At 47.0% G+C, this 27,819-nt stretch overlaps 1 protein-coding gene across 4 annotated transcripts in view; it reads left to right on the top strand.

Moving 5' to 3' along the window:
• Nucleotides 1-27,819, top strand: part of CCDC73 (coiled-coil domain containing 73) — a 410,197-nt gene that overhangs the window by 308,653 nt on the left and 73,725 nt on the right. For 3 of the 4 annotated variants that reach the window (XM_063944472.1, XM_063944471.1, XM_063944473.1), the window contains 3 exons: nt 6,068-6,196; nt 6,637-6,696; nt 11,336-11,440. In XM_063944472.1, coding sequence (XP_063800542.1) covers nt 6,068-6,196; nt 6,637-6,696; nt 11,336-11,440 — 294 coding nt within the window. Of the gene's footprint in view, nt 1-5,107; nt 5,558-6,067; nt 6,197-6,636; nt 6,697-11,335; nt 11,441-27,819 lie in introns of those variants that run through there. The other variant, XM_063944474.1, reaches the window with a different exon arrangement.

The following is a 27,819-nucleotide window of genomic DNA, read 5'->3' as shown; positions in this document are numbered from 1 at the left end:
AGATTTCACGCAAGAACTTTTCAGTGGGATCTGCTGGACAAATGGTCCGGATCGCATCTTCAGATGCATCAGCGGATAACCCTATATCCAAGGACAAGGGTGTCTCTCCTGTGGTGGTTATAGAGTGCTCATCTTCTAGAGGGCCGCAGATACGGCATTCAGGATTGGATGCTGGTGACCACGGAGCCCAGCCCGAGAGGCTGGGGAGCAGTCACACAAGGAAAAAATTTCCAGGGAGTGTGATCAAGTCTGGAGACTTTTCTCCACATAAATATACTGGAGCTAAGGGTAAATTTATAATGCTCTAAGCTTAGCAAGACCTCTGCTTCAAGGTCAGCCGGTATTGATCCAGTGGGAAAAACATCACGGCAGTCGCCCACGTAAACAGACAGGGCGACACAAGAAGCAGGAGGGCAATGGCAAAAACTGCAAGGACTTTTCGCTGGGCGGAAAATCATGTGATAGCACTGTCAGCAGTGTTTCATCCCGGGAATGGAAACTGGGAAGCAGACTTCCTCAGCAGGCACGACCTCCACCCGGGAGAGTGGAAACTTCATCGGGAAGTTTTTTCCACATGATTGTAAACCGTTGGGAAATACCAAAGGTGGACATGATGGCGTCCCGTCTGAACAAAAAACGGGACAGGTATTGCGCCAGGTCAAGAGACCCTCAGGCAATAGCTGTGGACGTTCTGGTAACACCGTGGGTGTACCAGTCGGTGTATGTGTTCCCTCCTCTGCTTCTCATACCTAAGGTGCTGAGATTTATAAGACGTAGAGGAGTAAGAACTATACTCATGGCTCCGGATTGGCCAAGAAGGACTTGGTACCCGGAACTTCAAGAGATGCTTACAGAGGTCTTATGGCCTCTGCCGCTAAGAAGGGACTTGCTTCAGCAAGTACCATGTCTGTTCCAAGACTTACCGCAGCTGCGTTTGTCGGCATAGCGGTGGAAAGCCGGATCCTAAAGGAAAAAGGCATTCCGGAAGAGGTCATTCCTACCCTGGTCAAAGCCAGAAAGGAGGTGACCGTACAACATTATCACCACATGTGGCGAAAATATGTTGCGTGGTGTGAGGCCAGGAAGGCCCCACAAAGAAATTTCAACTCGGTCGTTTCCTGCATTTCCTGCAAACAGGAGTGTCTATGAGCCTCAAATTGGGGTCCATTAAGGTTCAAATTTCGGCCCTGTCGATTTTCTTCCAGAAAGAATTGGCTTCAGTTCCTGAAGTCCAGAAGTTTGTCAAGGGAGTATTGCATATACAACCCCCTTTTGTGCCTCCAGTGGCACTGTGGGATCTCAACGTAGTTCTGGGATTCCTCAAATCACATTGGTTTAAAACCAGTCAAATCTGTGGATTTGAAGCATCTCACATGAAAAGTGACCATGCTCTTGGCCCTGGCCTGGACCAGGCGAGTGTCAAATTGGTGTTTTTTTCTCAAAAAAGCCCATATCTGTTTGTCCATTCGGACAAGGCAGAGCTGCGGACTCGTCCCCAGTTCTCTCCCTAAGGTGGTGTCAGTGTTTCACCTGAACCAGCTTATTGTGGTGCCTTGCACCTACTAGGGACTTGGAGGACTCCAAGTTGCTAGATGTTGTCAGGGCCCTGAAAATATGTTCCAGGACGGCTGGAGTCAGGAAAACTGACTTGCTGTTATCCTGTATGCACCCAACAAACTGGGTGCTCTTGCTTCTAAGCAGACTATTGCTAGTTGGATGTGTAATACAATTCAGCTTGCACATTCTGTGGCAGGCCTGCCACAGCCAAAATATGTAAATGCCCATTCCACAAGGAAGGTGGGCTCATCTTGGGCGGCTGCCCGAGGGGTCTCGGCTTTACAACTTTGCCGAGCAGCTACTTGGTCAGGGGCAAACACGTTTGCTAAATTCTACAAATTTGATACTCTGGCTAAGGAGGACCTGGAGTTCTCTCATTCGGTGCTGCAGAGTCATCCGCACTCTCCCGCCCGTTTGGGAGCTTTGGTATAATCCCCATGGTCCTTTCAGGAACCCCAGCATCCACTAGGACGATAGAGAAAATAAGAATTTACTTACCGATAATTCTATTTCTCGGAGTCCGTAGTGGATGCTGGGCGCCCATCCCAAGTGCGGATTATCTGCAATACTTGTACATAGTTACAAAAATCGGGTTATTATTGTTGTGAGCCATCTTTTCAGAGGCTCCGCTGTTATCATACTGTTAACTGGGTTTAGATCACAAGTTGTACGGTGTGATTGGTGTGGCTGGTATGAGTCTTACCCGGGATTCAAAATTCCTCCCTTATTGTGTACGCTCGTCCGGGCACAGTACCTAACTGGCTTGGAGGAGGGTCATAGGGGGAGGAGCCAGTGCACACCACCTGATCGGAAAGCTTTACTTTTGTGCCCTGTCTCCTGCGGAGCCGCTATCCTGTCTCCTGCGGAGCCGCTATTCCCCATGGTCCTTTCAGGAACCCCAGCATCCACTACGGACTCCGAGAAATAGAATTATCGGTAAGTAAATTCTTATTTTTTTTTGTATGAATTTTGAAAGTGCTGTGTTAAGTATAGAGCAGTACTAACATCAGTGAGAAAATACTCTGGGAAAACCTTGGTATGAGATGGTGTCACTAACCGAGCGCCAATCTATTGAATAATGTTTTACACTGAGAGCAAAGCTGTCTAATGACACTTCTGTATATACCGCATGTCAGTCTTAAGGCATACCTCCCAACTTTGCATTTAGGCCACACCCCAAAAGGGGATGTGCCCTAAGAAAAGGGGGCGTGGCTTCACAGGATGACCTGCGATCGCGAGCCACGCCCCGTTTTCGTCACTGAGGGGGCATGCACAGCGTCTATTCACCAATGCTCTGCTAAGCAGGGCAGCGAGTGCATGAGTCTCCCAACTCTGCTCCCCCCACCGTGGGACACCGCGGCCCGCGGGTGGGACAGCGGGACAGTCCCCAAAAAACGGGACTGTCCCGCGAAAATCGGTACAGTTGGGAGGTATGCTTAAGGTATCCACACACTAGGCGATATTATGAGCGATTTGGCCATTTCTGACGGATCGGAACTACAAATCATTCATAATAGTGCAGATCGTTTAGTATCTGTGTACGATAACGATGCGCGGTCCCGCTGGTCGTTGGTCGGAGCTTCTGATCTTCCCTGCTGCAGGGAAGATCTGAAGCTATTGTAAATTACAGCATGCTCCTGGATGTAGTCACTCCCAAATCTTAAGATATATCATGTGTATTGTACTATATTGTTTGCCCAGGACTGCCAGGGAGCTACCGGGGGAGTTCAAGGGAAATCATTAACGAGAAATCATAATTTACATACGTCTAGTGCAGTGACGTGCGGTGAGGTCAATGACTGGGGAGGCACTGGCTAACAAAACTGGATTTACACCAACATACAGCTTGGGGTGAGTAGGGGGTATTTTCCCCTTTCCCCAACCCCCTAACCCTCCCTTCCCATAGCCTGACCCTAACCTCCCCTCAGTGCCGTAACTAGACATTTTAACGCTGTATGAAAGAAACAACATCGGCGCCCCCACCCCCACCCCCAATATACGCCAAAACTATAGGGACGTGGCTTCATGGGGAAGGGGCGTGACCACAGAGCTCCCTTTTACACATTATGGCAGGCAGAGCCCCCTTTTACACATTAGGCAGGTAGAGCTCCCTTTTACAAATTACGGCAGGCATAGCTCCCTTTTATACATAACGGCAGGCAGAGCTCCCTTTTACACAGCACGGCAGGTAGAGTCCTCCTTTCACACATTACGGCATGCAGATTCCCCCTTTTTGACATACAGTATTAGACAGGCAGAGTCCCCAATTTTACACATTGTGGCAGGCAGTCCCCCCTTTTTACACATTATGGCATGCAGTCCCCCTTTTTTTACACATTATGGCAGGCAAGTCCTCCTTTTTTACACATTATGGCAGGCTGTCCCCTTTTTTCACACAATATGGCAGGCAATCCCCCTTTTTTACACATTAGGCAGGCATAGTCCCCTATTTTACACATTATGGCATGCAGTCCCCCTTTTTTACACAATATGGCATGCAGTCCCCCTTGTTGACACATTATGCAGAGTCCCCATTTTTTACACATTATGGCAGGCAGTCCCCCCTTTTCTTTTCTTTTTACACATAACGGCAGGCAGTCCCCCTTTTATGGGGGAGGGAGAGAGAGAGAAAAGAGTGGGTTATACGCACCTTTATCTGTGACCTGCTATCTGGCATCCTCGGCAGGCTGTCGGTGGCGTTCCTGAGTCCCCTGCAGAGACGGCAGCGGCAGGCAGAACTCAAAGGAGACCTAAGATCGCGGCCGTGAGAGAGGGGGTGAATGCGGCGCTCAGAGTCCCGGCGGGAGACAGGCGGGTTCCGTCGGCTGGTGGGAGACAGGCAGCAGCGCTGCAGTACTGACAGTAAGTACTGAGTCTGACAGTAGCTGCGGCCGTGCGCGGGGTGGGTGGTGTGCTGCTGATGGTGCGCCTTCAGTGTATGTGTGCTGGGGGCAAGGCACCATCGGCACACACCTAGTTGCGGCCCTGCCTCCCCCTATAATGCCTAACTGTAATATTCCTGCTGCATTGCCTAAACCTAACCCTTTACTCTCCACAGCCTAACCCTCCCCATGGGTGCCTAACCCCCCTTCCCTGCAGCCTAACACATCCACAGGAAGCAGCTGAGGGATTGAAAACAAAAGGCTGGAGTAGACAGTGACACGCAGCCTGCTCCTGCCATAGCTCTGACCCTGACAGCAGCAGCCTGACTCTACTGTTTGTGCCTATAGCAGCCAGGTGCAGGGAACCAGAGCCCCTCCCCCCGCCAGCCCCCTATAACAGTGCTACACCAGCTATAGATATGTGGAAATGGGCACCCTCATCTCCTTACCTCCCCATCTGCACTGCTACGGCCAGCACCTGGAGAGGGAGAAAGAGATCCACACTCAGCACTAGCAGTGACACCAGGAAACAGTCACTGCTCAGTGCTGCAGCCGCTGACCAATCAAATCTGCCTCACTGACAGGGGCGGGCTCTGAGGTGGGATACAGGCACACCCCTGTCACTGAGGCAGATCGGCTGGTGCCTCTGCTACGTTTTTTTCAATGGGCTTTTCCTGCCCTCCGTTTGGCCCCGCCCCCCAGCCTCAGGCACTTTACTGTTGTCGGTGTGAGGCAGCGCTCTCAGCTGCCTCCCACCTTCATTTGGTTGCAGCAAATATCATTAGAAGAATGCAAAGAGGATAATTATGGCACAGAATGTGTTATAAATATCTTCTTTGTATTACTTAAATCATTATGATAGGGGAGGCACTGCCTCCCCTGACTGTACGTCCCTGGTCTAGTGTATGGGCACCTTTAGAGGGGCAACTAAAATGGTGCATGTTCTACACCACAAAACGTACCAGGAAAGACTAAATGATCTTATTAAGTATAGTTTGGACTTTGGAGCAGAGAAGGGAAAGGGGAGACATGAAAAAGACTTCATTCTTCAAAGGAAGAGAAGTATTAGAACACAAGGACATGCACTGAAACTGGAAGGTGACAGGTTCAAAAGAAACGTGAGGAAAAATGACATTACTGAAAGGGTAGAATGTGTGTGTGTGTGTGTGTGTGTGTGTGTGTGTGTGTGTGTGTGTGTTTATATATATATATATATATATATATATATATATAAATATATATACTGTAGGTGTAAGAGGCTAAGACAGTAGAGCAATTTTAAACATGCTTAAGATAGACATAAGAATATCCTAACAACCAAGAATCCGGAGGTACAGGTTGCCGGCCGAAGTCGGGTGTTTTTTTTTTAAAGCGGCAATCATTTGCAAGGCAAAACCGTGCCTTGTAAATGATTGCTGCTTTAAAAAACATCCGAGATCGGCTGGCAACCCGCACCTCCAGCCCTAGATGGGCCGAGTGGTTCTTATCTGCCGCCAAAGCATTTATACACATTTTAACATGGGCTTTGCATTTGGGGGTTTTCCCTGAACATTACCTAAAGGAAGCTTTCATTGTTCATTGCTCAGTTATGACACTGTACACTAATGCAATTTTGGTCTTCTTTGAAGGAGTTAAACAAACTGTCTTCTGATTTCATGAACTATAAAGTGACCTATCAGCAGAGAGTAGTTGAGGAGAAGTTCAGCCTCTCTGAAAAAGAACAGCAACTGGAAGAGCTGAAAGAAAGACTTCAAATGGTATGGACAGAAATGCACATTCATTATCCAGCGCAGGCTAGAATTTCCGGCCTTTGGTATGATGTCTTTTTAAATCTAGCCTCTAATATTTTATGTGCCTAATTGATTGCATCCTTTCCAGTGGTGTATTCTTTTACTCCGCTGTGCTGTCTGCAAACTGAGTCAGGTCTGGTCATTATGAATGTATAAAGCTGCATTAGAAAAGGAAATGCATTTCTCTCTGTTCCATATGAGGTATTTGCATAGAATGTTCTGATCATTTTATATTTCTTTAAGCACATGATGCTAACAAGTATAAAATAAATAAAACAAAAAGAACCTATCTATCCCATAGCACTCACTACACATGTCTGTCAAAGCCTATTATTTTTTTAAATACCAAATTTAGTATTTTTATGATCCAGTATAGAATAATTTCTTTGTCATTTATCATTCGGCAGGAAACCGAAATAAACAAAAGGCTCACGGAAGTAAACCTCACTATGAAAGAGGAGAAACAGGTAAAAATGATACATTTGCGGGCAAATGTCATATGGTAACCTATTGCGTATATTTGTACCACTGTTCCACTGGGGCCCATTAATGCAACAATAAACAGTTGTATAAATAGTTTATATTTATGTTTGTCCCCATCATGGCGAGAGGAATTTCTATGTATTTATAACTAGATAACGTTCCACATTTTATATGATATCTTCATTTTCACCAAGAATAACATTTTACTGTTTAATCTAGCTAAGTTATTGTTTGTTGTTGTTTTTGTTTTTGTAGGGCTGTCTTTCCGTTGCATATTGGAATAAATACAATTGTTTTGCAAATATATAGGTGCATTATATGGCGGTTGCTGCAATGCTCTCTGTATAGTATGGTGGTCACTGTGATGCTCTGTGGTGGGTGAGGTAATGTAGTACAGGCAGCAATACTTACCATTGAGTCTTGAGATAGTGTATCCGACCAGTTCCACCTAAACACAATGTCACCCAGAACCAAAGAATAACAGCAGGTGCCTTAATGTAATGGGTTTAACCCTCACCCTATAAACATTTAATTCTTTACAATCTTGACATCTGTATTCAACCAGTACAAGGGTGACATCTATCCATGGGGAAAGGGAAGGGGTTACCGGGCTGGGTCTTCTCCCCAGATGACAGAAAGCTTAGCTTCACCCATAACCTTTTAAATCAAGCCTTAGTGCTTCTAAGAATCAGAGACTTTAAAAAAAAAACAATCTTTAGTAAATATACTGCATAGATGCTGTGCAAGTCTCGTGTAAAGGTACAGTGAATGTGTAGAATGTATAAAGCAATGCTGAAATAAGCAAAACAATTACATATTGGGCCTTTTTCAGAATTAGGAGCACATAAACAAAAACAAAACAAAAAAAACAGGAACAATTTGCTCCTGGAACAATCATGTTGCAATGCAAGAGGTGCAAATGCATTTATGTTCAGGAAAATACATTTTTATATGAAGAGACCAAATACTGTCCAGCTTTGTTTACAATGCAATTGAGAATTAAGCTAGGATACCCCCATACCAACTATAAGGCTGGGGCCACACATAGCGGCCAAGCGGGTCCCATAGAACAGGACCCGCTTAGCCGGGAGGGGGGTTCTGTGTGCACACGGATCCTGTTCTGCGGATGCAGAACAGGATCCGGCAAGTGACAAACGGGATTTCATAGAACACAGTGTGGCGCAGCCGCACTGTGTGAACACATACATTAAAATGTATGTGTTCACACTGAAATCCCATCGTCCGGCCCAACCGCAGCATGCTGCGGTTGCATCAGGTGGCGACGGGACTGCCGCACATGTGTCGGTGCCTGCATAGGTGCCCATGTGCAGTCTCCTTGCGGCCAAGCGGGTACCGTTGAACGGGACCCGCTTGTCCGCTATGTGTGGTCCCAGCCTAAGGGGTATATGCAATTGCGGTCGAATTCCCGAAATTGTCGAATTTCGGGTCATTTTCGCCCCAAAAAAAAATTCGCCTATGCAATTCAGTGCTTTTTGACCAAAAAACGGACTTTCAAAATTCGACTTTTTGAAATTCGAATTTTTGCAAATTCGACTTTTCTGCAATGATACAAGTGCTGCAATTCGACAAAAGCATATTCAATTCAAGTTTGGAAATTCGACAGCAGTGCTTTTAGACAGCAAATTCGTCATTTTCAATCCGCCACACTTTGGAGGGTGAAAACAATAAAAAAAAATTTAAACATGTTTTTTTTGGTGTTTTTTTTTTTTAGGAATAGCATATCTATTTATATTAGAAGGGATTAGGTACTTTTTTTTTTTTTTTTTTGGAGGCACAAATATTATTTATATATTTTTTAAAATATTATTTTTTTTTTATTGCTGGAACGGTAAAATCCTTTAAAAAAAATGGCGTGGGGTCCCCCCTCCAAAGCATAACCAGCCTCGGGCTCTTCGAGCTGGTCCTGGTTCTAAAAATGCGGGGAAAAAATTGACAGGGGATCCCCCGTATTTTTAAAACCAGCACCGGGCTCTGCGCCTGGTGCTGGTGCAAAAAATACGGGGGACAAAACGAGCAGGGGTCCCCCGTATTTTTCACACCAGCATCGGGCTCCACTAGCTGGACAGATAATGCCACAGCCGGGGGTCACTTTTATGCCGTGCCCTGCGGCCGTGGCATTAAATATCCAACTAGTCATCCCTGGCCGGGGTACCCTGGGGGAGTGGGGACCCCTTCAATCAAGGGGTCCCCCCCCCCAGCCACCCAAGGGCCAGGGGTGAAGCCCGAGGCTGTCCCCCCCCATCCAATGGGCTGCGGATGGGGGGGCTGATAGCCTTTTGTGATAATGAAAAGAATATTGTTTTTTCCAGCAGTACTACAAGTCCCAGCAAGCCTCCCCCGCAAGCTGGTACTTGGAGAACCACAAGTACCAGCATGCGGGAGAAAAACGGGCCCACTGGTACCTGTAGTACTACTGGAAAAAAAATACCCAAATAAAAACAGGACACACACACCGTGACAGTAAAACTTTATTTCATACGTCGACACACACATACTTACCTAAGTTCACACGCCGACATCGGTCCTCTTCTCCATGTAGAATCCACGGATACCTGAAAATAAAAGATCAATATACTCACCTCAGCCATGGTCCAGAGATACATCCACGTACTTGGCAAAAAAAGAAAACGAACACACGGGCCACCGGACTGAAAGGGGTCCCATGCTGACACATGAGACCCCTTTCCACGAATGAGACCTGTCAGTGACAGCTGTCACACAAAGGTCTCTAAAGCCAATCAGGAAGCGCAACTTCGTTGCGCTCACCTGATTGGCTGTGCACTGTCTGAACTCAGACAGCGCATCGCATAGCCCCGTCCATTATATTCAATGGTGGGAATTTAGCGGCTAGCGGTGAGGTCACCCGCCGGTCAGCGGCTGACCGCGGGTAACCCCACCGCAGACAGCAAAGTTCCCACCATTGAAACTAATGGAGCGGCTTTGCGATGCGCTGTCACAGCACAGACAGCGCACAGCCAATCAGGTGAGCGCCACGGAAGTAGCGCTTCCTGATTGGCTGAAGGGACTTCAGTGACAGGAGTCACGTGATGTCCCGGCATTCGGGAGAAAGGGGTCTGATGTGAAAGCATGGGACCCCTTTCAGTACGGCATGGAGCGGGTGTTCGGTTTGTTTTTTTAACAAGTACGTGGATTTATATCTGGACGTGGATGTACCTCTGGACGCTGGAAGGTGAGTATAATTTTTTCACAGGTACCCTCGGATCGTCGGAGACCGTGGCAGTCGGCGTGTCAACATAGGTAAGTATGTGTGTGTCGGTAGTGTGTAATAAAGTTTTACTATCAAGGTGTCTGTGTACTGTTTTTATTTGGGTATTTTTTCCCCAGTAGTACTACAGGTACCAGCGGGCCCGTTTTTCTCCCGCATGCTGGTATTTGTGGTTCTCCAAGTACCAGCTTGCGGGGGAGGCTTGCTGGGACTTGTAGTACTACTGGAAAAAACAATATCTTTTTATTATCACAAAAGGCTATCAGCCCCCCCATCCGCAGCCCATTGGATGGGGGGGACAGCCTCGGGCTTCACCCCTGGCCCTTGGGTGGCTGGGGGGGGGACCCCTTGATTGAAGGGGTCCCCACTCCCCCAGGGTACCCCGGCCAGGGGTGACTAGTTGGGTAGTTAATGCCACGGCCGCAGGGCACGGCATAAAAGTGACCCCCGGCTGTGGCATTATCTGTCCAGCTAGTGGAGCCCGATGCTGGTGTTAAAAATACGGGGGACCCCTACTCTTTTTGTCCCCCGTATTTTTGGCACCAGGCGCAGGGCCCGGTGCTGGTTTTAAAAATACGGGGGATCCCTGCCCAATTTTCCCCCGCATTTTTAGAACCAGGACCAGCTCGAAGAGCCCGAGGTTGGTTATGCTTTGGAGGGGGGACCCCACGCCATTTTTTTTCCAGGCTTTTTCCCGTTTTTTAAAATTGCGGCAAAATCCGCCAAATCGGCCGATTTTCGCCCGCGGGACTGTCGAATCCGTTTTGCATTGAATATGGTGAATTCCGGGAGCCACCTGCCAGAATTCACCTGTCGAATTGTGTCGAATTTAAAAACGGCGATAATTTGCCGCGATTCGCCGTGAATTGCATATACCCCTAAGTCTGTTACATCTGCCACAACTTCTGTACGACATGATGTGCTCCTAATTCTGAATCAGGTCCATTATCTATTATGTTGTGTTTTGGAAACATTCTCACTGAGTAATACTTTTGTATTTATGGTTTTGCTATGCATCATACTCATTTTGCATTTCCAGATTTACATTAATATACGGGGGTAAATTTACTAAGGTTGGAGATTTATAGAACTGGTGATGTTGCCCATGGCAACCAATCAGATTCTACTTACCATTTATCTAGCTGCTTCTAGCAGATAATAGATATAATCTGATTGGTTGCTATGGGCAACATCACCTGTTCTAAAAATCTCCCACCTTAGTAAATTTACCCCACGGTTCTGGTAACCAAATATGATCATTTAGACACTGCTATCACCATGTTTGTGTTGTAAAGTTGCACCTTGTGGAACAATGGCATTGTTTCTTTAAATTATATTGTACAATGGAGTTTATGTTTTTTTTAACATTTTATTAGGAGGGTATGAGAACTATGAGTAATATGCTTACAGTAGTACAGCGACACAATCAGACCACCATAAGTTTGGAAAACCAACTGTCAGCAGTTAAGGAGGATTACAAGGTGACGTAACGTATCTTCAATGTAATACTTTACTAAAGTTACTAGGGGCAAGCCCTGGATTTTCAAGGTGGGATATGCATTTGCCCATTATGGGGAATTCAGTTGTTTGTTTCCTCTTTTTTTGGGGGGGAGGGAGGGGGGGGGTGGGGGGTGGGAAGGGCGCCTGACGGGAGCTATTCAATTGTTTCTGCCTGCACCCTCCTGAGGTGGCGAGCTGAAATCTGAGAAAAGTCTGGCTTTTTGGTGCCCAAACGCAGTGCGCACAGAACTTTAGATGGTTTTAGCCACTTTGTGCACCTAGCCCTGGGTGCATCATATAATAGGCGCCCAGTTACTTGTATCTGCCAACACAAACAATTGAATCGGGTGCGAAAGCGGGTAAATCTGACCCCTATGCCGAACAAAACAAACACATTGCAAAACATTTGTGCAGTTTTAACAGTACAGTATATCTCTTTGACAGGCCACATATAGAATTCATAAAATAGACAGTAGTGTTTTGGGGGATATAGATGCTCGGCATAACTGCCTATGGGCTGGAGAGTAATTCAGTAAACATATTGTGTATAAGGAGTGTTTAGGTTTTGTTTTGTTTTTGTGTGTCACATCCCCTACACTATGAACCCATGACCACACTAACCACAAAATGTGTTTAGTGTTGGATAATAAATTGATGCCCTCTTATAATTAGTGGTTTAACCAACAAAATGACTGGTGCATTTAAGTCATCATTATTTTAGAACAGTGAAACAATTACCTATTTATCATGAAGGTGCTGTGTCAACATTATACTTAATGGGCCTAATTCAACAAAATAACCCACCCAAATCTAACTCTCTTTGCACATGTTATACAGTATCTGCCCCACCTGCAGTGCACATGGGGGGTCATTCCAACCCGATCGCTCGCTGCAGTTTATCGCAGCGCAGCAATTGGGTCGGAACTGCGTATGCGCCGGCGCACTGATGCGACGTTCTCTAGCGATCGCCTCTGCCTGATTGACAGGCAGAGGCGGTCGCTGGGCTGGAGGGGGCGGCATGGCGGCGTTTGGCCGCCGTTATGGGGGCACGGCCCGGCCAATGCAGGCGTGACCGGACCGCACGGGGGGCGGGCCGCAGCGGCTGCGTGACATCACATGCAGCCGCTGCGACCAGGGGCAGCGATGAGCAACTCCCGGCCAGCCGCTGGAGCTGTGCTGGCTGGGAGTTACTCAGCAAGTACAAAAGCATCGCCGCTGTGCAATGCTTCTGTACTTGTGAGCGGGGGGGGGGGGGGGGGGGGGACTGACATGCGGGGCGGACCAGCCCTGTGCTGGGCGTCCCCCCGCATGTCTGGGAAGATGATCATAGCTGTGCTAAATTTATCACAGCTACGATCAACTCGGAATGAGGGCCATGGTTTTGCCCAACTGCTAACAAATTTGCTGCCGCGATCAACTCTGAATTACCCCCAATGACTTTATTTAGAAAGATGTTTCACATACTGTCAAGTGTTTTGCCTTCACTGGAAATTGCAACTTCCAAAACTAGAGTGGCATTCCAGTCATAACAATGGACTGCAGGGTAATGCTAGCTACACACCATACAATAATTCCAGTCATAACAATGGACTGCAGGGTAATGCTAGCTACACACCATACAATAATTCCAGTCATAAAAATGGACTGCAGGGTAATGCTAGCTACACACCATACAATAATTCCAGTCATAAAAATGGACTGCAGGGTAATGCTAGCTACACACCATACAATAATTCCAGTCATAAAAATGGACTGCAGGGTAATGCTAGCTACACACCATACAATAATTCCAGTCATAAAAATGGACTGCAGGGTAATGCTAGCTACACACCATACAATAATTCCAGTCATAAAAATGGACTGCAGGGTAATGCTAGCTACACACCATACAATAATTCCAGTCATAAAAATGGACTGCAGGGTAATGCTAGCTACACACCATACAATAATTCCAGTCATAAAAATGGACTGCAGGGTAATGCTAGCTACACACCATACAATAATTCCAGTCATATAAATGGACTGCAGGGTAATGCTAGCTACACACCATACAATAATTCCAGTCATAAAAATGGACTGCAGGGTAATGCTAGCTACACACCATACAATAATTCCAGTCATAAAAATGACTGCAGGGTAATGCTAGCTACACACCATACAATAATTCCAGTCATATAAATGGACTGCAGGGTAAAACTAGCTACACACCATACAATAATTCCAGTCATAAAAATGGACTGCAGGGTAATGCTAGCTACACACCATACAATAATTCCAGTCATAAAAATGGACTGCAGGGTAATACTAGCTACACACCATACAATAATTCCAGTCATATAAATGGACTGCAGGGTAATACTAGCTACACACCATACAATAATTCCAGTCATAAAAATGGACTGCAGGGTAATGCTAGCTACACACCATACAATAATTCCAGTCATATAAATGGACTGCAGGGTAATACTAGCTACACACCATACAATAATTCCAGTCATAAAAATGGACTGCAGGGTAATGCTAGCTACACACCATACAATAATTCCAGTCATATAAATGGACTGCAGGGTAATGCTAGCTACACACCATACAATAATTCCAGTCATAAAAATGGACTGCACGGTAATGCTAGCTACACACCATACAATAATTCTAGTCATAAAAATGGACTGCAGGGTAATGCTAGCTACACACCATACAATAATTCCAGTCATAAAAATGGACTGCAGGGTAATACTAGCTACACAGCATACAATAATTCCAGTCACAAAAATGGACTGCAGGGGTAATGCTAGCTACACACCATACAATAATTCCAGTCATAAAAATGGACTGCAGCGTAATACTAGCTACACAGCATACAATAATTCCAGTCATAAAAATGGACTGCAGGGTAATACTAGCTACACACCATACAATAATTCCACTCATAAAAATGGACTGCAGGGTAATGCTGGCTACACACCATACAATAATTCCAGTCATAAAATTGGACTGCAGGGGTAATACTAGCTACACAGCATACAATAATTGTACCAATTTCCCAATAATCAGGGCATCAAACTGATTTCTTGTGTAGTGTGTACGAATAATCGTTTAGCTGATTAATCTTGAAAATCTTGCCCACAAACACAACCATTCAATAATCAGCTTGATCGGTCAGGAGCGACAATCTCAGCCGCAATCTTCCGATATCCTGCAGTGTGTGAGCATTCTCAATAATCTGAATATATTTCCCATGTTATTCCATAACTACCTCATCCTCATTGTGGGCAGACACATGCAGAGGTTGATTATGTGGTTTATAAATACTACACATACTATGCTTAATCAATGTATCAGACTGTATTACACTGTTGAAACTAAAAAGCAGAGAAAGGTATATTTCTGCTGCGGGGTACACTGGGCTCCACAAGGATTAACATCGGGGTGTAGAGTAGGATCTTGATCCGAGGCACCAACATGCTCAAAGCTTTTGACTGTTCCCAAGATGCACAGCGCCGCCTCCTCTATAACCCTGCCTCCATGCACAGGAGCTCAGTTTGTAAGTTGGTGCCATGCAGTAAGCAAACACTTAACAGGAGGGCTGCATTAGGCAGCCTATTTATTGCTTTAATTGAAAGAAAGAACTGAAGATTCTTCTGTCAGACTACAAAGGGCTGCAGCAAGCAAAGTCTCATAGACTTTCCTGTTTGCAGCTCCGTCACCCCCAGCGGCGCTGAATACTCCCGCGCCCTGGTTGCCGGGTCACTGCAGCGGAGGCGCCGGTTCCTTCAAATCGTGAGTGAGTCACACACACGCCGCCGTCCTCCTGGATCGTGGGGCTGCAGGTACGGGGGAGGCAAGGGGCTTCTGTGCCCACACTTTACCGCGATCCAGCGCGGCCATAGGAAGCGGGCAGGGCTGGCTCAGGGGCTTTTTGCGGCCCGGGCGGCCATAGGGGCGTTGCTTCATACAGGGGGCGTGGTCAGTTACGCCCCCTGTACAGTAGTAGCGCCGCTGAAATGATGTGCGGTACGCGATGACGTCATCGCGCACAGCAAAGGTCCTCTCCACGTAGGAAAACTAGATGCTACGTGTCTAATTCCCTTCGTGGAGAGGACGTCAACGCGCACCGCAAATTATTACAGAAAAGGTCCTCTCCACGAAGGGAAACTAGACGCGTAGCATCTAGTTTCCCTTCACAGCGGGCAGCGGCAGCGGGGGTCACAGCAGCAGCGGATCTTGCCGTGGTGCGGCGCCCTCCGGATGGCGCCGGCGCCCTCCGGAAGGCAGCGCCCTGGGCAAAAGTTCTGCTTGCCCGTGGCAAGATCCGCTACTGGAGGCAGGCCGCACGCGTGCTGACGTGGACACTGATTACTGAGCAGCTACTCCACTAGCCACCAGGGACACTTAATGGGCACAGGTCTGGGGGGCTTTTACTGTACATAAACCCCACTTTTAACTGCCCGCAGCGCCCGGTGGGGATGCCAGCAGGGGGAGCAGGTCGGACCTGTGGCCCCTCCCCCCAGCCCCAGGGCGTTATTTCTACAAATGTTGCCGCCCTGGAGCTGCTTTCCTCTCCTTCACTCCCGGCCAGCAGCCATCACTGATAGAGCTGTGCTGTTCCTGGGACTGCTGGGGCAAATCCTCCTCTAGAACCGCCTGATTGCCAGTGATGTGCTTCCTACAGGACACTTAAGTATTCTACCTGTCACTGGGACAGTGTTAGTTAAGAAAGAGTGCATACATTCAGGGTTGTGTGGTACAAACACCCTGTGATAACCATCCAGTAGTTACTGTGCTTTGTTATATCTATTGTTAACACATATAGCCATACTGAGTATTACTTTGTATTGCTAGTCCAGTGCAGTTTTATGGTACATCATTTCTGCATGGTACGCCTGTGACTATATTTGTGTGTGTGCATGTAGCTGCTGCGTGGTTGCCTTATTAAAGGGTATTTCACTCAGTGGGCTACTCCTATATATTGCTATACCTGAGGGGGCTAAGTGTATCAGGTTTCTTTCTGTATAATATAGGATTGTATCACAAGATATACTTGCTGTGTATTTTTACTTGTGATTCATAGTCATCCTATATATCTCTAGAACTCCCGGTTTGTGCTGTCATAGTCACACTTCACCGAGTGTTCTTGCTAGGTATATTGCTGCTACACCTTGTACCAGGTTGCCCATTATTGTGCACATTCCTATGTCTGCTACATGTGGCAACGACGCTGGGGCTTCTCCCACATTGCGTGGTAGTGAGGCCACAGACATGATGCAGGAAAATATGGCAGCTGAGAGTTCAGATTCAGTGGGTTCCTTACCCCCCCAGTGGGTCGGTAGCATCTGGGGCATCTCAGGACCCACCTTGGGCTACGTCTTCCACACTGTTAAACACGCTTGTTACTAAATTGGCGCCCCCTGTGCCAATGCAGCAGTTTATGGTCCCCGCTATTAATCCGCCATGGGCAGATCAAATCTCCACTCAGTTACAGCATTTGAACCGGTCATTGACTAAATCTAAGTGTCACTCTCGCCCGCCTAAGACTAAGTCGTCTTCTAAACGGGCCATTACCTCTTTCCAATCCACTGCTATCCCAGACACGTCCTCTGACGAGGATGGTGCATATACTGATCCCACAGGCACTGACACAGATGTTTCTGATGGGGAAGGGAAGTCATTGGTGGATGTCCCAGATTTGATTGAAGCTATTAGGCTCATTCTTCAGGTGTCTGATGATCCTGAGCCTGAGACTGTCTCCAAGAAACCAGATAGGTTAACCGTAAGAAGGTGGTTAAACAAGTTTTACCTCATTCTGAACACCTTATTGACATACGTCAGAAATCCTGGAAAAATCCGGGGACAAAATTTACACCGAATAAGAGACTGTTGGCTCGCTATCCTCTCTCTGCGGAGGTATGTAAGAATTGGTAAGCTCATCCGCCCGTAGATTCTCATGTGGCGCGTATGGTTGTTTCTTCTGCTCTGGCAGTAACTACCGTCACTTCTCTGAAGGAACCGACGGATAGACGAGTGGATGGTTGTTTGAAAGCGATTTATATCCTAACAGGGGCTGTGCATAGGCCAACCATTGCAGCAACATGGGCTGCTGAAGCTGTTGAGGCGTGGGCTCAGGTGCTTGAGGCGGAACTGCCTTCCAACGCATCTGAGCATGCTCGACAATGTCCCTCGTATATTACCATGGCTTCTCTGTACCTTAAGGAGGCAGCCTCCGATGCCAGGGTGCTACTACGTCCGTCTTGGCCAGACGTATCCTTTGGTTGAGATCCTGGTCGGTGGATATGGATTCCAAGAAAACCCTGGAGGTGTTTCCTTTCAAGGGAGACATTCTCTTTGGAGAAGACCTGAATAAGATTGTGGCTGATCTGGCTACTGCTAAAACAGCTTGCCTACCTAGTACGGCTCCTTCCGCACAGAAGGCTAAAAGTACTTTCCCTTGGCCCTTTCGTCCTCCAGGAAAAGCAAAAGGTCAGGCGTACCCAAAGCAAGCTCGTGCTTCCAGACCTGCCAAGCCCAGACCGATACGTGCCTGGGCCGCCCGTCAGCCAGCTTCCGAAACTGACAAGCCTGCCGCATGACGGAGCGGGCCTCCCTCTGGGGGATCGACTTCTAGGTTTTGCCCAGGAATGGTTGAAGACTACTTCAGATACCTGGGTGAGGGAAGTAGTCGCTCAAGGTTACGCCATACCCTTCAAGAATCGTCCCCCCTCATCGATTTTGCCTGACAGATGTGCCTCTGGATCCGGCAAAAGCAGACACTTTGCACTCGGTGGTACATTCCCTCCTGACCACAGGAGTGGTAGTACAGGTGCCTCTCGCTCAGAGAGGCAAGGGGTACTATTCACCGCTGTTCCTAGTCCCAAAACCGAACGGGTCCTCGCAGCCCATTCTCAATCTGAAGTCCTTGAACAAGCATGTGCGGGTCTCCAAGTTTCGTATGGAAACGCTGCGCTCTATTGTTCTGGCCTTGGAGCCTGGGGACTATATGATCTCCCTGGACATACAGGATGCCTACCTTACATATTCCTATTGCGGTATCTCATCAGCAGTACCTGAGGTTTGCGGTGGGCAACCTTCATTACCAATTTCGGGCGTTACCCTTTGGTTTGACAACGGCTCCTCGAGTTTTCACCAAAGTTATGGCGGTCATGATGGCTACACTCCGCCGTCAAGGGGTCAGGATCCTACCGTACTTGGACGATTTGTTGATCCTTGCAAATTCCCCAGAACTTCTCCTGTGTCATCTCGATCTAACGGTCCAGTGCATGAAAGCCCACGGGTGGCTGATCAACTGGAAGTAATACTCCCTGGTTCCTGCTCGGAGCATGTTACATCTGGGAGCGTTATTGGACACTCACAACCAACGGTTGTTCCTGTCTCAGGAGAAAGTCCTGAAGCTTCAGGACAGGATTCGATGCTTCCTATCTCGTCCGCAAGTGTCGATTCATTCGGCAATGCAAGTGATGGGTCTCATGGTGTCGGCTTTCGACATGGTGGAGTATGCTCAATTCCACTCTCACCCTCTGCAGAATTTCCTTCTGACCTGCCTCACTGGATCAGATCTCACATGATCTCATTGTCTCATGTGGTCCGCCTGTCACTGAGCTGGTGGCTTCAGGACCAACAATTGAGCAGGGGCCGTCCATTCTGGATATCCAACTGGGTCCTTCTGACGACAGATGCCAGTCTGAGAGGTTGGGGCGCGGTGTTGGAACAACACTCTCTTCAGGGTCGGTGGACCAAGGAGGAGTCTCTGCTACCGATCAATATTCTGGAACTGCGGGCAGTGTTTAATGCGTTGACAATGGCCCAGCATCTAATACAGAACAGACCTGTTCAAGTACAGTCGGACAATGCCACCACGTGGCAATGAGGGAAGTATCACGGATTCTTCAGTGGGCAGAGCGCCATCTGCCGGCCATCTCCGCAGTGTTCATTCCGGGCTTCCTGAACTGGGAAGCGGACTATCTCATTCGTCAGGACGTACACGCCGGAGAGTGGAGCCTCCATACAGAGGTGTTTCAACTTCTCATGGACACGTGGGGTCTTCCAGATGTGGATCTGATGCCGTCTCGACACAATCACAAGGTTCCGGTCTTTGGAGCAAGGACAAGGGATCCTCAAGCTGCGTTCGTGGACGCTCTGGCAATTCCATGGAACTTTCAGCTACCGTATGTGTTCCCTCCGGTGTCACTTCCGCCCAGAGTAATACGGAAGTTCAAGCAAGAAGGATGAAACCTGCTTCTGATCGCTACAGCGTAGCCCAGACGGCACTGGTTCTCCAATCTCCTGGGTCTCTCGTGGGATCGTCCCCTTCTCCTTCCACAACGACCAGACCTCCTCATTCAGGGCCCTTGTGTTTACCAGGATTTGGCCCATCTGGCTTTGACTGCATGGCTCTTGAAGCTTCCGTCCTGAGGGCCAAGGGTTTTTCTGAGGCGGTCGTTCAAACTATGTTGAAGGCCCATAAGCCGGCTTCTGCTCTGATCTACCATAGGGTCTGGAATGCTTACTTTACTTGGTGTGCGTCTCACAATCATACCGTTTTCAAGTTTAGTACGGCCAAACTATTGGCCTTTCTACAACAGGGCCTGGACTTAGGCCTGCATCTGGCCTCCCTCAGGGTTCACTTCTCTGCCTTGTTGGTTTGGTTTCAGAGAAAAATTGCTACCCTACCTGATGTCCATACATTAACTCAGGGTGTGTTGCGGATTCAGCCTCCTTATGTGCCACCTGTGGCCCCTTGGGACTTGTCGGTGGTTTTGGAGGCCTTGCAAGAGTCTCCGTTTGAACCTCTTGCCTCTGCTGACCTTAAGTGGCTTTCCATTAAGGTCCTATTCTTGCTGGCGATTGCTTCAGCTAAAAGGGTCTCGGACTTGGGTGCCTTATCCTGTAAGTCTCCCTATTTGCTTTTTCACCGTGACCGGGCGGTTCTTAGAACACGGCCAAGTTATTTACCTAAGGTGGTGTCTTCCTTCCACGTTAACCAGGAGATAGTGGTTCCGGCCTTTAATTCTCCTGAGTTGTCTTCCAAAGAGCGGTCTTTGGATGTGGTACGGGCTCTCCGTATCTATGTGAAGAGAACTTCCTCCATTGGGAAATCTGATTCTTTTTGTATCGTTTGGTTTTCACAAACGTGGCTGGCCTGCTTCCAAGCAGACTTTGGTCAGATGGATCAGAATGGTGAGTGCACATGATTATGTACAGGCTGGTCGTCCGGTTCCTGCTACCATTAAAGCCCATTCTACTCGGTCGGTTGGACCTTCTTGGGCGGCCCACCGTGGTGCGACCTTTGAACAATTATGCAAGGCGGCAACGTTGTCCTCAGGGAACACGTTTGTAAGGTTCTATGCCTTCTATACCGCCGCTTCCCAGGATGCTTCCTTTGGACGCCGGGTTCTCATGCCCGCTACAGTGCGTCCCCTCCCATGAGGAACTGCTTTAGGACATCCCCGATGCTAATCCTTGTGGAGCCCAGTCTACCCCGCAGCAGAAAATTAGATTTATGGTAAGAACTTACCGTTGTTAAATCTCTTTCTGCGAGGTACACTTGGCTCCACAAGGCGCCCACCCTCACGCACTTAGCTTCTTTGGGTTGGTATTGGCATAGCCGCTGACACCCTCTCCTGTGGTGAGTGTGTGGTGTAAGTGGCTACGAGCGATTGTCGTCTCTGGTACCTGCTACTACATTGGGCTGGTTAATGAAACTGAGCTCCTGTGCATGGAGGCGGGGTTATAGTGGAGGCGGCGCTGTGCATCTTGGGAACAGTCAAAACCTTTAAGCCTGTTGGTGCCCCGGATCAAGATCCTACTCTACACCCCAATGTTAATCCTTGTGGAGCCCAGTGTACCTCGCAGAAAGAGATTTAACAATGGTAAGTTCTTACCATAAATCTCGTTTTTTTTAAAACCCAAAAGTAATCAATGTTTCATCCCCTACTGGGATGTTTTATGAGCCTGGACTGTGTTACACAATTCTCATTCCAGAGCCATCTCTTGAGGTGTCAAAAAGTCAGTGGTAGTCCAAACTATCTTTCCTTAGTTTCCCCTAACATATCTCCAGTGTCCTCTATGATTGGTTATGGTGCTCTCTGTATCAGATGCTTACAGTTCCGGTGCTAGGTGTCTAGCCAGGTATGCTCTGTGTCACACGCCAGCAGTCCAGATGCTGGGAGCATGTGCTCCATATAAGATGCTTGCCGTCTTGGTGTTTGGTGTCTGTCCAGGTGGGCACCATGACAGATGTTTGTGTTCCGAGTGCTGTGAAATATGTTCAGTTTCAGCTAATCCGCTGCTTTGAAAATGCAGCATCGGATCACTTTGCATGAACTTAGGTTATCTGAATAACCCCAAGGACACTTCTTCACTCATCTCAAAATATCTCCCTACCAGACCTCTCCACTCTGCACAAGATCTGCATCTCTCATCCACACGTATTACTTGTTCCCACTCAGAGTTACAGGACTTTATCCGAGCTTCACCCACTCTGTGGAATGACCTCCCACGCACAATAAGACTCACCTCTAGTCTCCAAACCTTTAAACGTTCCCTGAAAACTCACCTCTTCAGACAAACCTATCAAATTCCAGACCCACCCACATAACCTTCAATGCTTCCCTATCTAATTTAATCCTCTCTGTACAGTACACATAACCTCACATATTTTGTCTTTCAACATTGCTGGGTGATCATATCATACAACCCGTTAAGAACCTAGCAATCTGGTGAACCATTATGCAATAGGTAGCATCTATCCTTGTTTATCAATGCCTATTTCTCTAGAGATTGTAAGCTTGCGAGCAGGGCCTTCGTACCTCTATGTCTGACTGTTTCTCAGGCAGGGTTCACAGGTTATCCACAGGATAACATTGGGATATGATGAGGCGACAGCGGATTTGCACGAATCGGTCAAAGCTTTCAGCCTCCCAGCATGCAACGGGCCCGTCCATATATCCTGGCTCAGGCAAATCAGTTTTTGTTTGGTATAACTGGAGCCGGTCCATGGTCAAGAAGGCTGCTCATTTTTCATAGGCTCCAGGGGTAGTATGAGGCCGCGATCCGTAGGGTTGATGTCAGCAGTGGGGAGTCAGATGCTCCCTTGGTCGTCCCTTCCCCTGGTTCATGGCCATTTTCGTCCGAGTCTCCCGCCATGAACTGAGTTCCCACGTCCGTCTGAGACGCTGTGTATATAAAGGGACCCAGTCACAGCTTAGGCGGCTATGTGACTGGTGCATCAGTGTTCACTTGGGCGCCTGTGTTCACTATAGGTTCACGGGGCGAGTGTGTACACTATTAGCGTCTGGATCCACTCAGCGTTTGCTAACGTAATTAATCGATCCTGGAAGCGGAGTAAAGTCTCCCTGTATCCCACTCTCCTGAGCCGGGTGATACAGCACTAAGTCTCTATGTACCTTGAGTACAAATAGTTGGATAAGTGACTGATGCATATGAGTCTGATAAATATTGCTGCTGTTTCTTTCGCTGTGCGACTTTATACGTTTAAAACTCCTGTATAAGGTAATGCAGTAAATATGTTTCTCCTACATACTTGAAATGTATTTGTAGTTGATTATGTGCTCATATTGCTTATTATACTAATGTATAACCTGTAACTGATTGCTAGTGTAATTGCTGACTTTACTATAATTCTGTCAGTTTTTCTTTCTGTGTATTCCGATCCTCATTGCTGGTGCAAAGCAGGGTAGGGTCAGATTGTGTGTCACTTTAACAAATTTTAAAGTGATTACAGTCACAAATTGTATAGTAACACTGTACAGGTGTGTGATTTATTTATCATGTCTAAGAGCGGCAAGGGTGAGGAAAATACACTTTTCCACAGCAGTACCAACACTTTTCATGTATGTCTTGCGAAGCTGGGTTTACCTTTCAGGATCTGGTTCAAAAGGGATTATGTGCAAAATGTTTAGCTGTCACCGAAGCCTCTTAAATAATCCGAGGCAAGCACAGGTTCTAGTTGAACCCTTATGGGCTACTTTGCACAGATATTATCCAATATAGCTGAGCAGAAAATGCTAGCTCGTATACCAAGATAGGTTACCCTATTAACCCTTACATGCAACATTCATCCTGAGGTTTATCATATCCACCTTGGGAATTGTTAGAAGCAGGCTGAAAGGCCGGTGGTAAGTAAATCACATAGATAAAACATCTTTACAGTCTACACATGTTTCAGATGAGGACTCGTCCGAGGATGAGGACTCATTGCACTTCGGATCTGCATCCAGAGACAAGGAGGAAAGTCTCAGCTCAGTGGACATACCTGAGCTAATTAGTGCTATGTAAGCCATTCCATCCTTAGAAGAGGCAACAGAGCCTTGGTTAAAAATGAAGGCACCTGTGTTTAAACGTCCCAAAACAGCTAGAACTGAGTTCCTGGGTCAGATAAGCTGATGGAAATTATGCAAGAGGTTTGGGTTACGCCCAGTAAGAAGTTAGAATTCTAAGAAATGGAATTCCAACTATCCTCTTCCAGTTGGGGACTGTTTAAAAAAGGGAGGTGGCTCCCAAAATAGATACATGTGTCATTAGATTGGTGCAAAATTCTACATTTACTTCTGCTTTCAACATAAATAAATGATGTCACGGATAGGAGAGTCAATGGTTTTCTAAAAAAAAAAATTTCCTTGTCTTGGGTAATCATTAGTCCAGCCATGGCTTCAGCCTGGATGGCGTAAGCAGTGTCAGCCTGTGCTGACACATTGGAGTAGGATCTTTCAAAGGCATCTAGAGAGCAAAAATCCCATATTGCACATATCAAACAGGCAGCGAGAAGCTGGGTACAAAATGGGTACAATTGCCTCTAAGCTTCAGCAGTAGCATCTCGCAAAGCAGGTTGGCTATGTACATGGAAAGCTGACTCAGAATCCAGGAAGGTTCAGGAGTCTTAGCCTTTTTTACTGTAGATATTCTTTTTGGTAAAGAATTAAACAGTATTTTGGAGTCAGAAGCAGACTCCAAGAAAGTGAAGTTCTCCTTCCACACATAAAGGCAAGCCTAGTTTCCAGCTTTTCGGTCCTTTCGGAATCAAGGAAAAGCAAAAGGAAATGGTAATGGCAAACAGTCCCAATCCAACAAGTCTGGTAAGACTAAAAGGTATTGGGCTACCATAGGACCGGTTTCCAAATCAGAAGATAAGCCATCAGCCTGATGGTGCGGGCCTCCACCTGGGGTAACCCGGGGTGGTAGGCTGCCTTCTACAGTTTGCATAGATCTGGCAACAGTCTACCACAGATGCCATGGGTGCAAGAAGCGGTATCTCACGGTTTGGATATACAACCACACTACACTGGACATGCCAATCTTATCTGATCTTGGAAGCTAAGCAGTGTTGGTCCTGGTTAGTACTTGGATGGTAAACCATCTGGTAATACTACACCCTCATCAAAGGTTTTGTACCAGCCCGTCTTCAGTGGAAACGAAGGCCAGGGCTTTGCAAGAGGCAGTTCAGGAGCTGCTTCAGTCAGGAGTGATAACTCCAGTTCCTTCTGCACAACAAGGAAAAGGTTTTTACGCCAACCTGTTTTTAGTCCAGAAGCCAAATGGGTCGTTCCAGCCCATATTTAATCTCAAAGTGCTGAACAAGTACATTTGGGTGTCCCGAGTTTCATATGGAGACTTTACGTTCCATTATTTTGGAAATGGAGCCGGAGAATTTTATAATAACCCTGGATATCCAGGATGCTTACCTACATGTTTCTATAGCACTGTCCCATCAGCGCTATCTCAGGTTGCTATCCTCCAGCATGATTTTCAGTTTCAGGCCCTACCATTTGGACTGACCACAGCTCCCAGAGTATTCACCAAAATTATGGTGATGATGGCACCTTATCTCCATTAGCAGGGGATAAGGATTTTTCCATACCTCGACGACTTATTAATCATGGCACAGTCTCAGGAATTGTTCAGTGTCATCTGCAACAGACAATAGCTTGTAACAGAGATTTGGGTGTCTCATAAATTGGGCAAAGTTGTCTCTGATTCCGTCACAATTGATGACTCACTTGGGGGCTGTGTTGGAATTGGGTATTTAGAGAGTAATTTTACCTCTGAACAAAATATCCAAAATGAATTTAAGGATTCAGGAGTTGCTACACAGTCAAACGGTATCCATTAACGCGGCAATGCGTGTGATGGGTTTGATGGTGTAGACATTCGACATGATGGAGTATACTCGGTTCCATTCGATACATCTGCAACGTCTGATCCTTTCCAAGTGAAATGGTTTTCATCAGACAATAAAAGCGCAGATTATGGTCTTCCTCTGGAAGTTAGGAGGTCAATAGCCTAGTGGTTACAGACATCCTATCTGGACAAAGGGAGACTCCTTTGTATATCAGATTGGGAAGCTCTGACAATGGATGCCAGCCTGCAGGGCTGGGGAGCAGTGCCAGGAAGGAGTAGTTTCCAGGGGCGCTACTGCGTCCCCACCACTAAATTGCTTTGGTAAATTCCAATGTTGTGCTGTGGATAACCTGTGGACCCTGCCGGAGAAATATTCGTTATGGTAAAACTTACCGTTGATAACATTATTTCTCCTAAGTCCACAGGATCCACAGGGATCCCACCCTGACGCACCTGATTTGAGGATCCTTTTACTCACTAACCTCTTCCTTCTTGTACGGAAGGGTGTGCATGTATGTTCTTCTCGCCTGATTCGGGCTCTCTATGATGCTCCTGCCTTGAGCTTTGGAAAAACAACTGATTTGCCTGAGCCAGGAGGCGGGATATATGGACGGGCCCGTTGCATGCTGAGAGGCTGAAAGCTTTGACCGATTCGTGTAAATCCGCTGTCGCATCATCATATCCCAATGTTATCCTGTAGATCCTGTGGACTAAGGAGAAATAACGTTATCAATGGTAAGTTTTACCATGACGAATATTTTTGCCCAGTTTTGTTCTATTACTGTTGTTATAATTGTAAAGTACAACGGAATATGCTGCGCTATATGAGAAACTGTTAATAATAATAAGGACACAGCCACTGGCTTCACCACTCCCAAAAAACAGGGCAGACACCCCAGTTTTCAGGAATGTTGGCCGTCGCTGCCCTTTCCTGTCTCCAATGGCAGACCTATATTTTTGGGACCCTGAAGCTTGAACTGTTATGGGGGTCCCAGTGCAACCAGCAACAACAGGGCAACATCCAACAATGGGGGTCATTCCGAGTTGTTCGCTCGCTAGCAGATTTTAGCAGCACTGCACACGCTAGGCCGCCGCCCTCTGGGAGTGTATCTTAGCTTAGCAGAATTGTGAGCGAAAGATTAGCAGAATTGCGAATAGAAAATTCTTAGCAGTTTCTGAGTAGCTCGAGACTTACTCCTACACTGCGATCAGCTCAGCCCGTTTCGTTCCTGGTTTGACGTCACAAACACACCCAGCGTTCGCCCAGACACTCCTCCATTTCTCCAGGCACGCCTGCGTTTTTCCGCACACTCCCAGAAAACGGTCAGTTTCCGCCCAGAAACACCCACTTCCTGTCAATCACACTCCGATCACTTCAACGATGAAATTTTTTCGGTCGGACGTGAGTAAATCTACTAAGTTTTGTGCTAAAATACTTAGCGCATGCGCACTGCTTACCATGCGCATGTGCATTTTCGCCTTAATCGCTCAGTTGCGAAAATCGGCAACGAGCGAACAACTCGGAATGACCCCCAAAGTCTAAATGGCCTTGCAGCACACACTGCTCAGCACCAGCAAAATTACCTGATTAGATGCCTCCTTGTCCCAGGCTCCTTCTCACCTTTCATTGCTCACAGTCTCCTTTCTAGGATGGGCCCCCTCAGACTCTTCCATTCCTGGGGATGTCATAAAGAGAAGTTCTGCAGGCCGTTGGGAATTGTAGTTTCGAACGGATACACGTATAACGCTATTTACAGAGCGCAAATCACAGAGCTAGACTACAACTCCAAGCAGCCTCTGCGGTACTAAGCAATGCACATCCAAGCTGTATGCTGTACTAGAAGCCTGGTTGTCATAGTGTTATTGGTGATAAGCTATAGCAATACAGTGCATAAAACAGGAGGTGAAAATAAGTTGTTTCAGGGCCCCTCCAGTTTACGCTTCATTAGTTTCACAGTAGGTCCACCCTGCCTGTCCCCAAATGTTATGATTGTGTGGTAAATTAGTTTAGCTGGAAATAACATTTAAATTTCCATTTAACTTTCTTTAAATAAATTGTACATTTTCTAAACTTATATAATTAGAGCAGTCTCAGTAAATAACATGTATATGACTTTTAATAATAATAATAATAATAATGATGATGATGATTTTTATAATTATGAATAAACAGATATTTATATAGGTCACACACTGAGGCTGATCATAC

The sequence above is a fragment of the Pseudophryne corroboree genome, chromosome 11, assembly GCF_028390025.1.
Source record: "Pseudophryne corroboree isolate aPseCor3 chromosome 11, aPseCor3.hap2, whole genome shotgun sequence".
Lineage (NCBI taxonomy): Eukaryota > Metazoa > Chordata > Amphibia > Anura > Myobatrachidae > Pseudophryne > Pseudophryne corroboree.
This window is presented reverse-complemented; position numbering and strand designations above follow the sequence as displayed.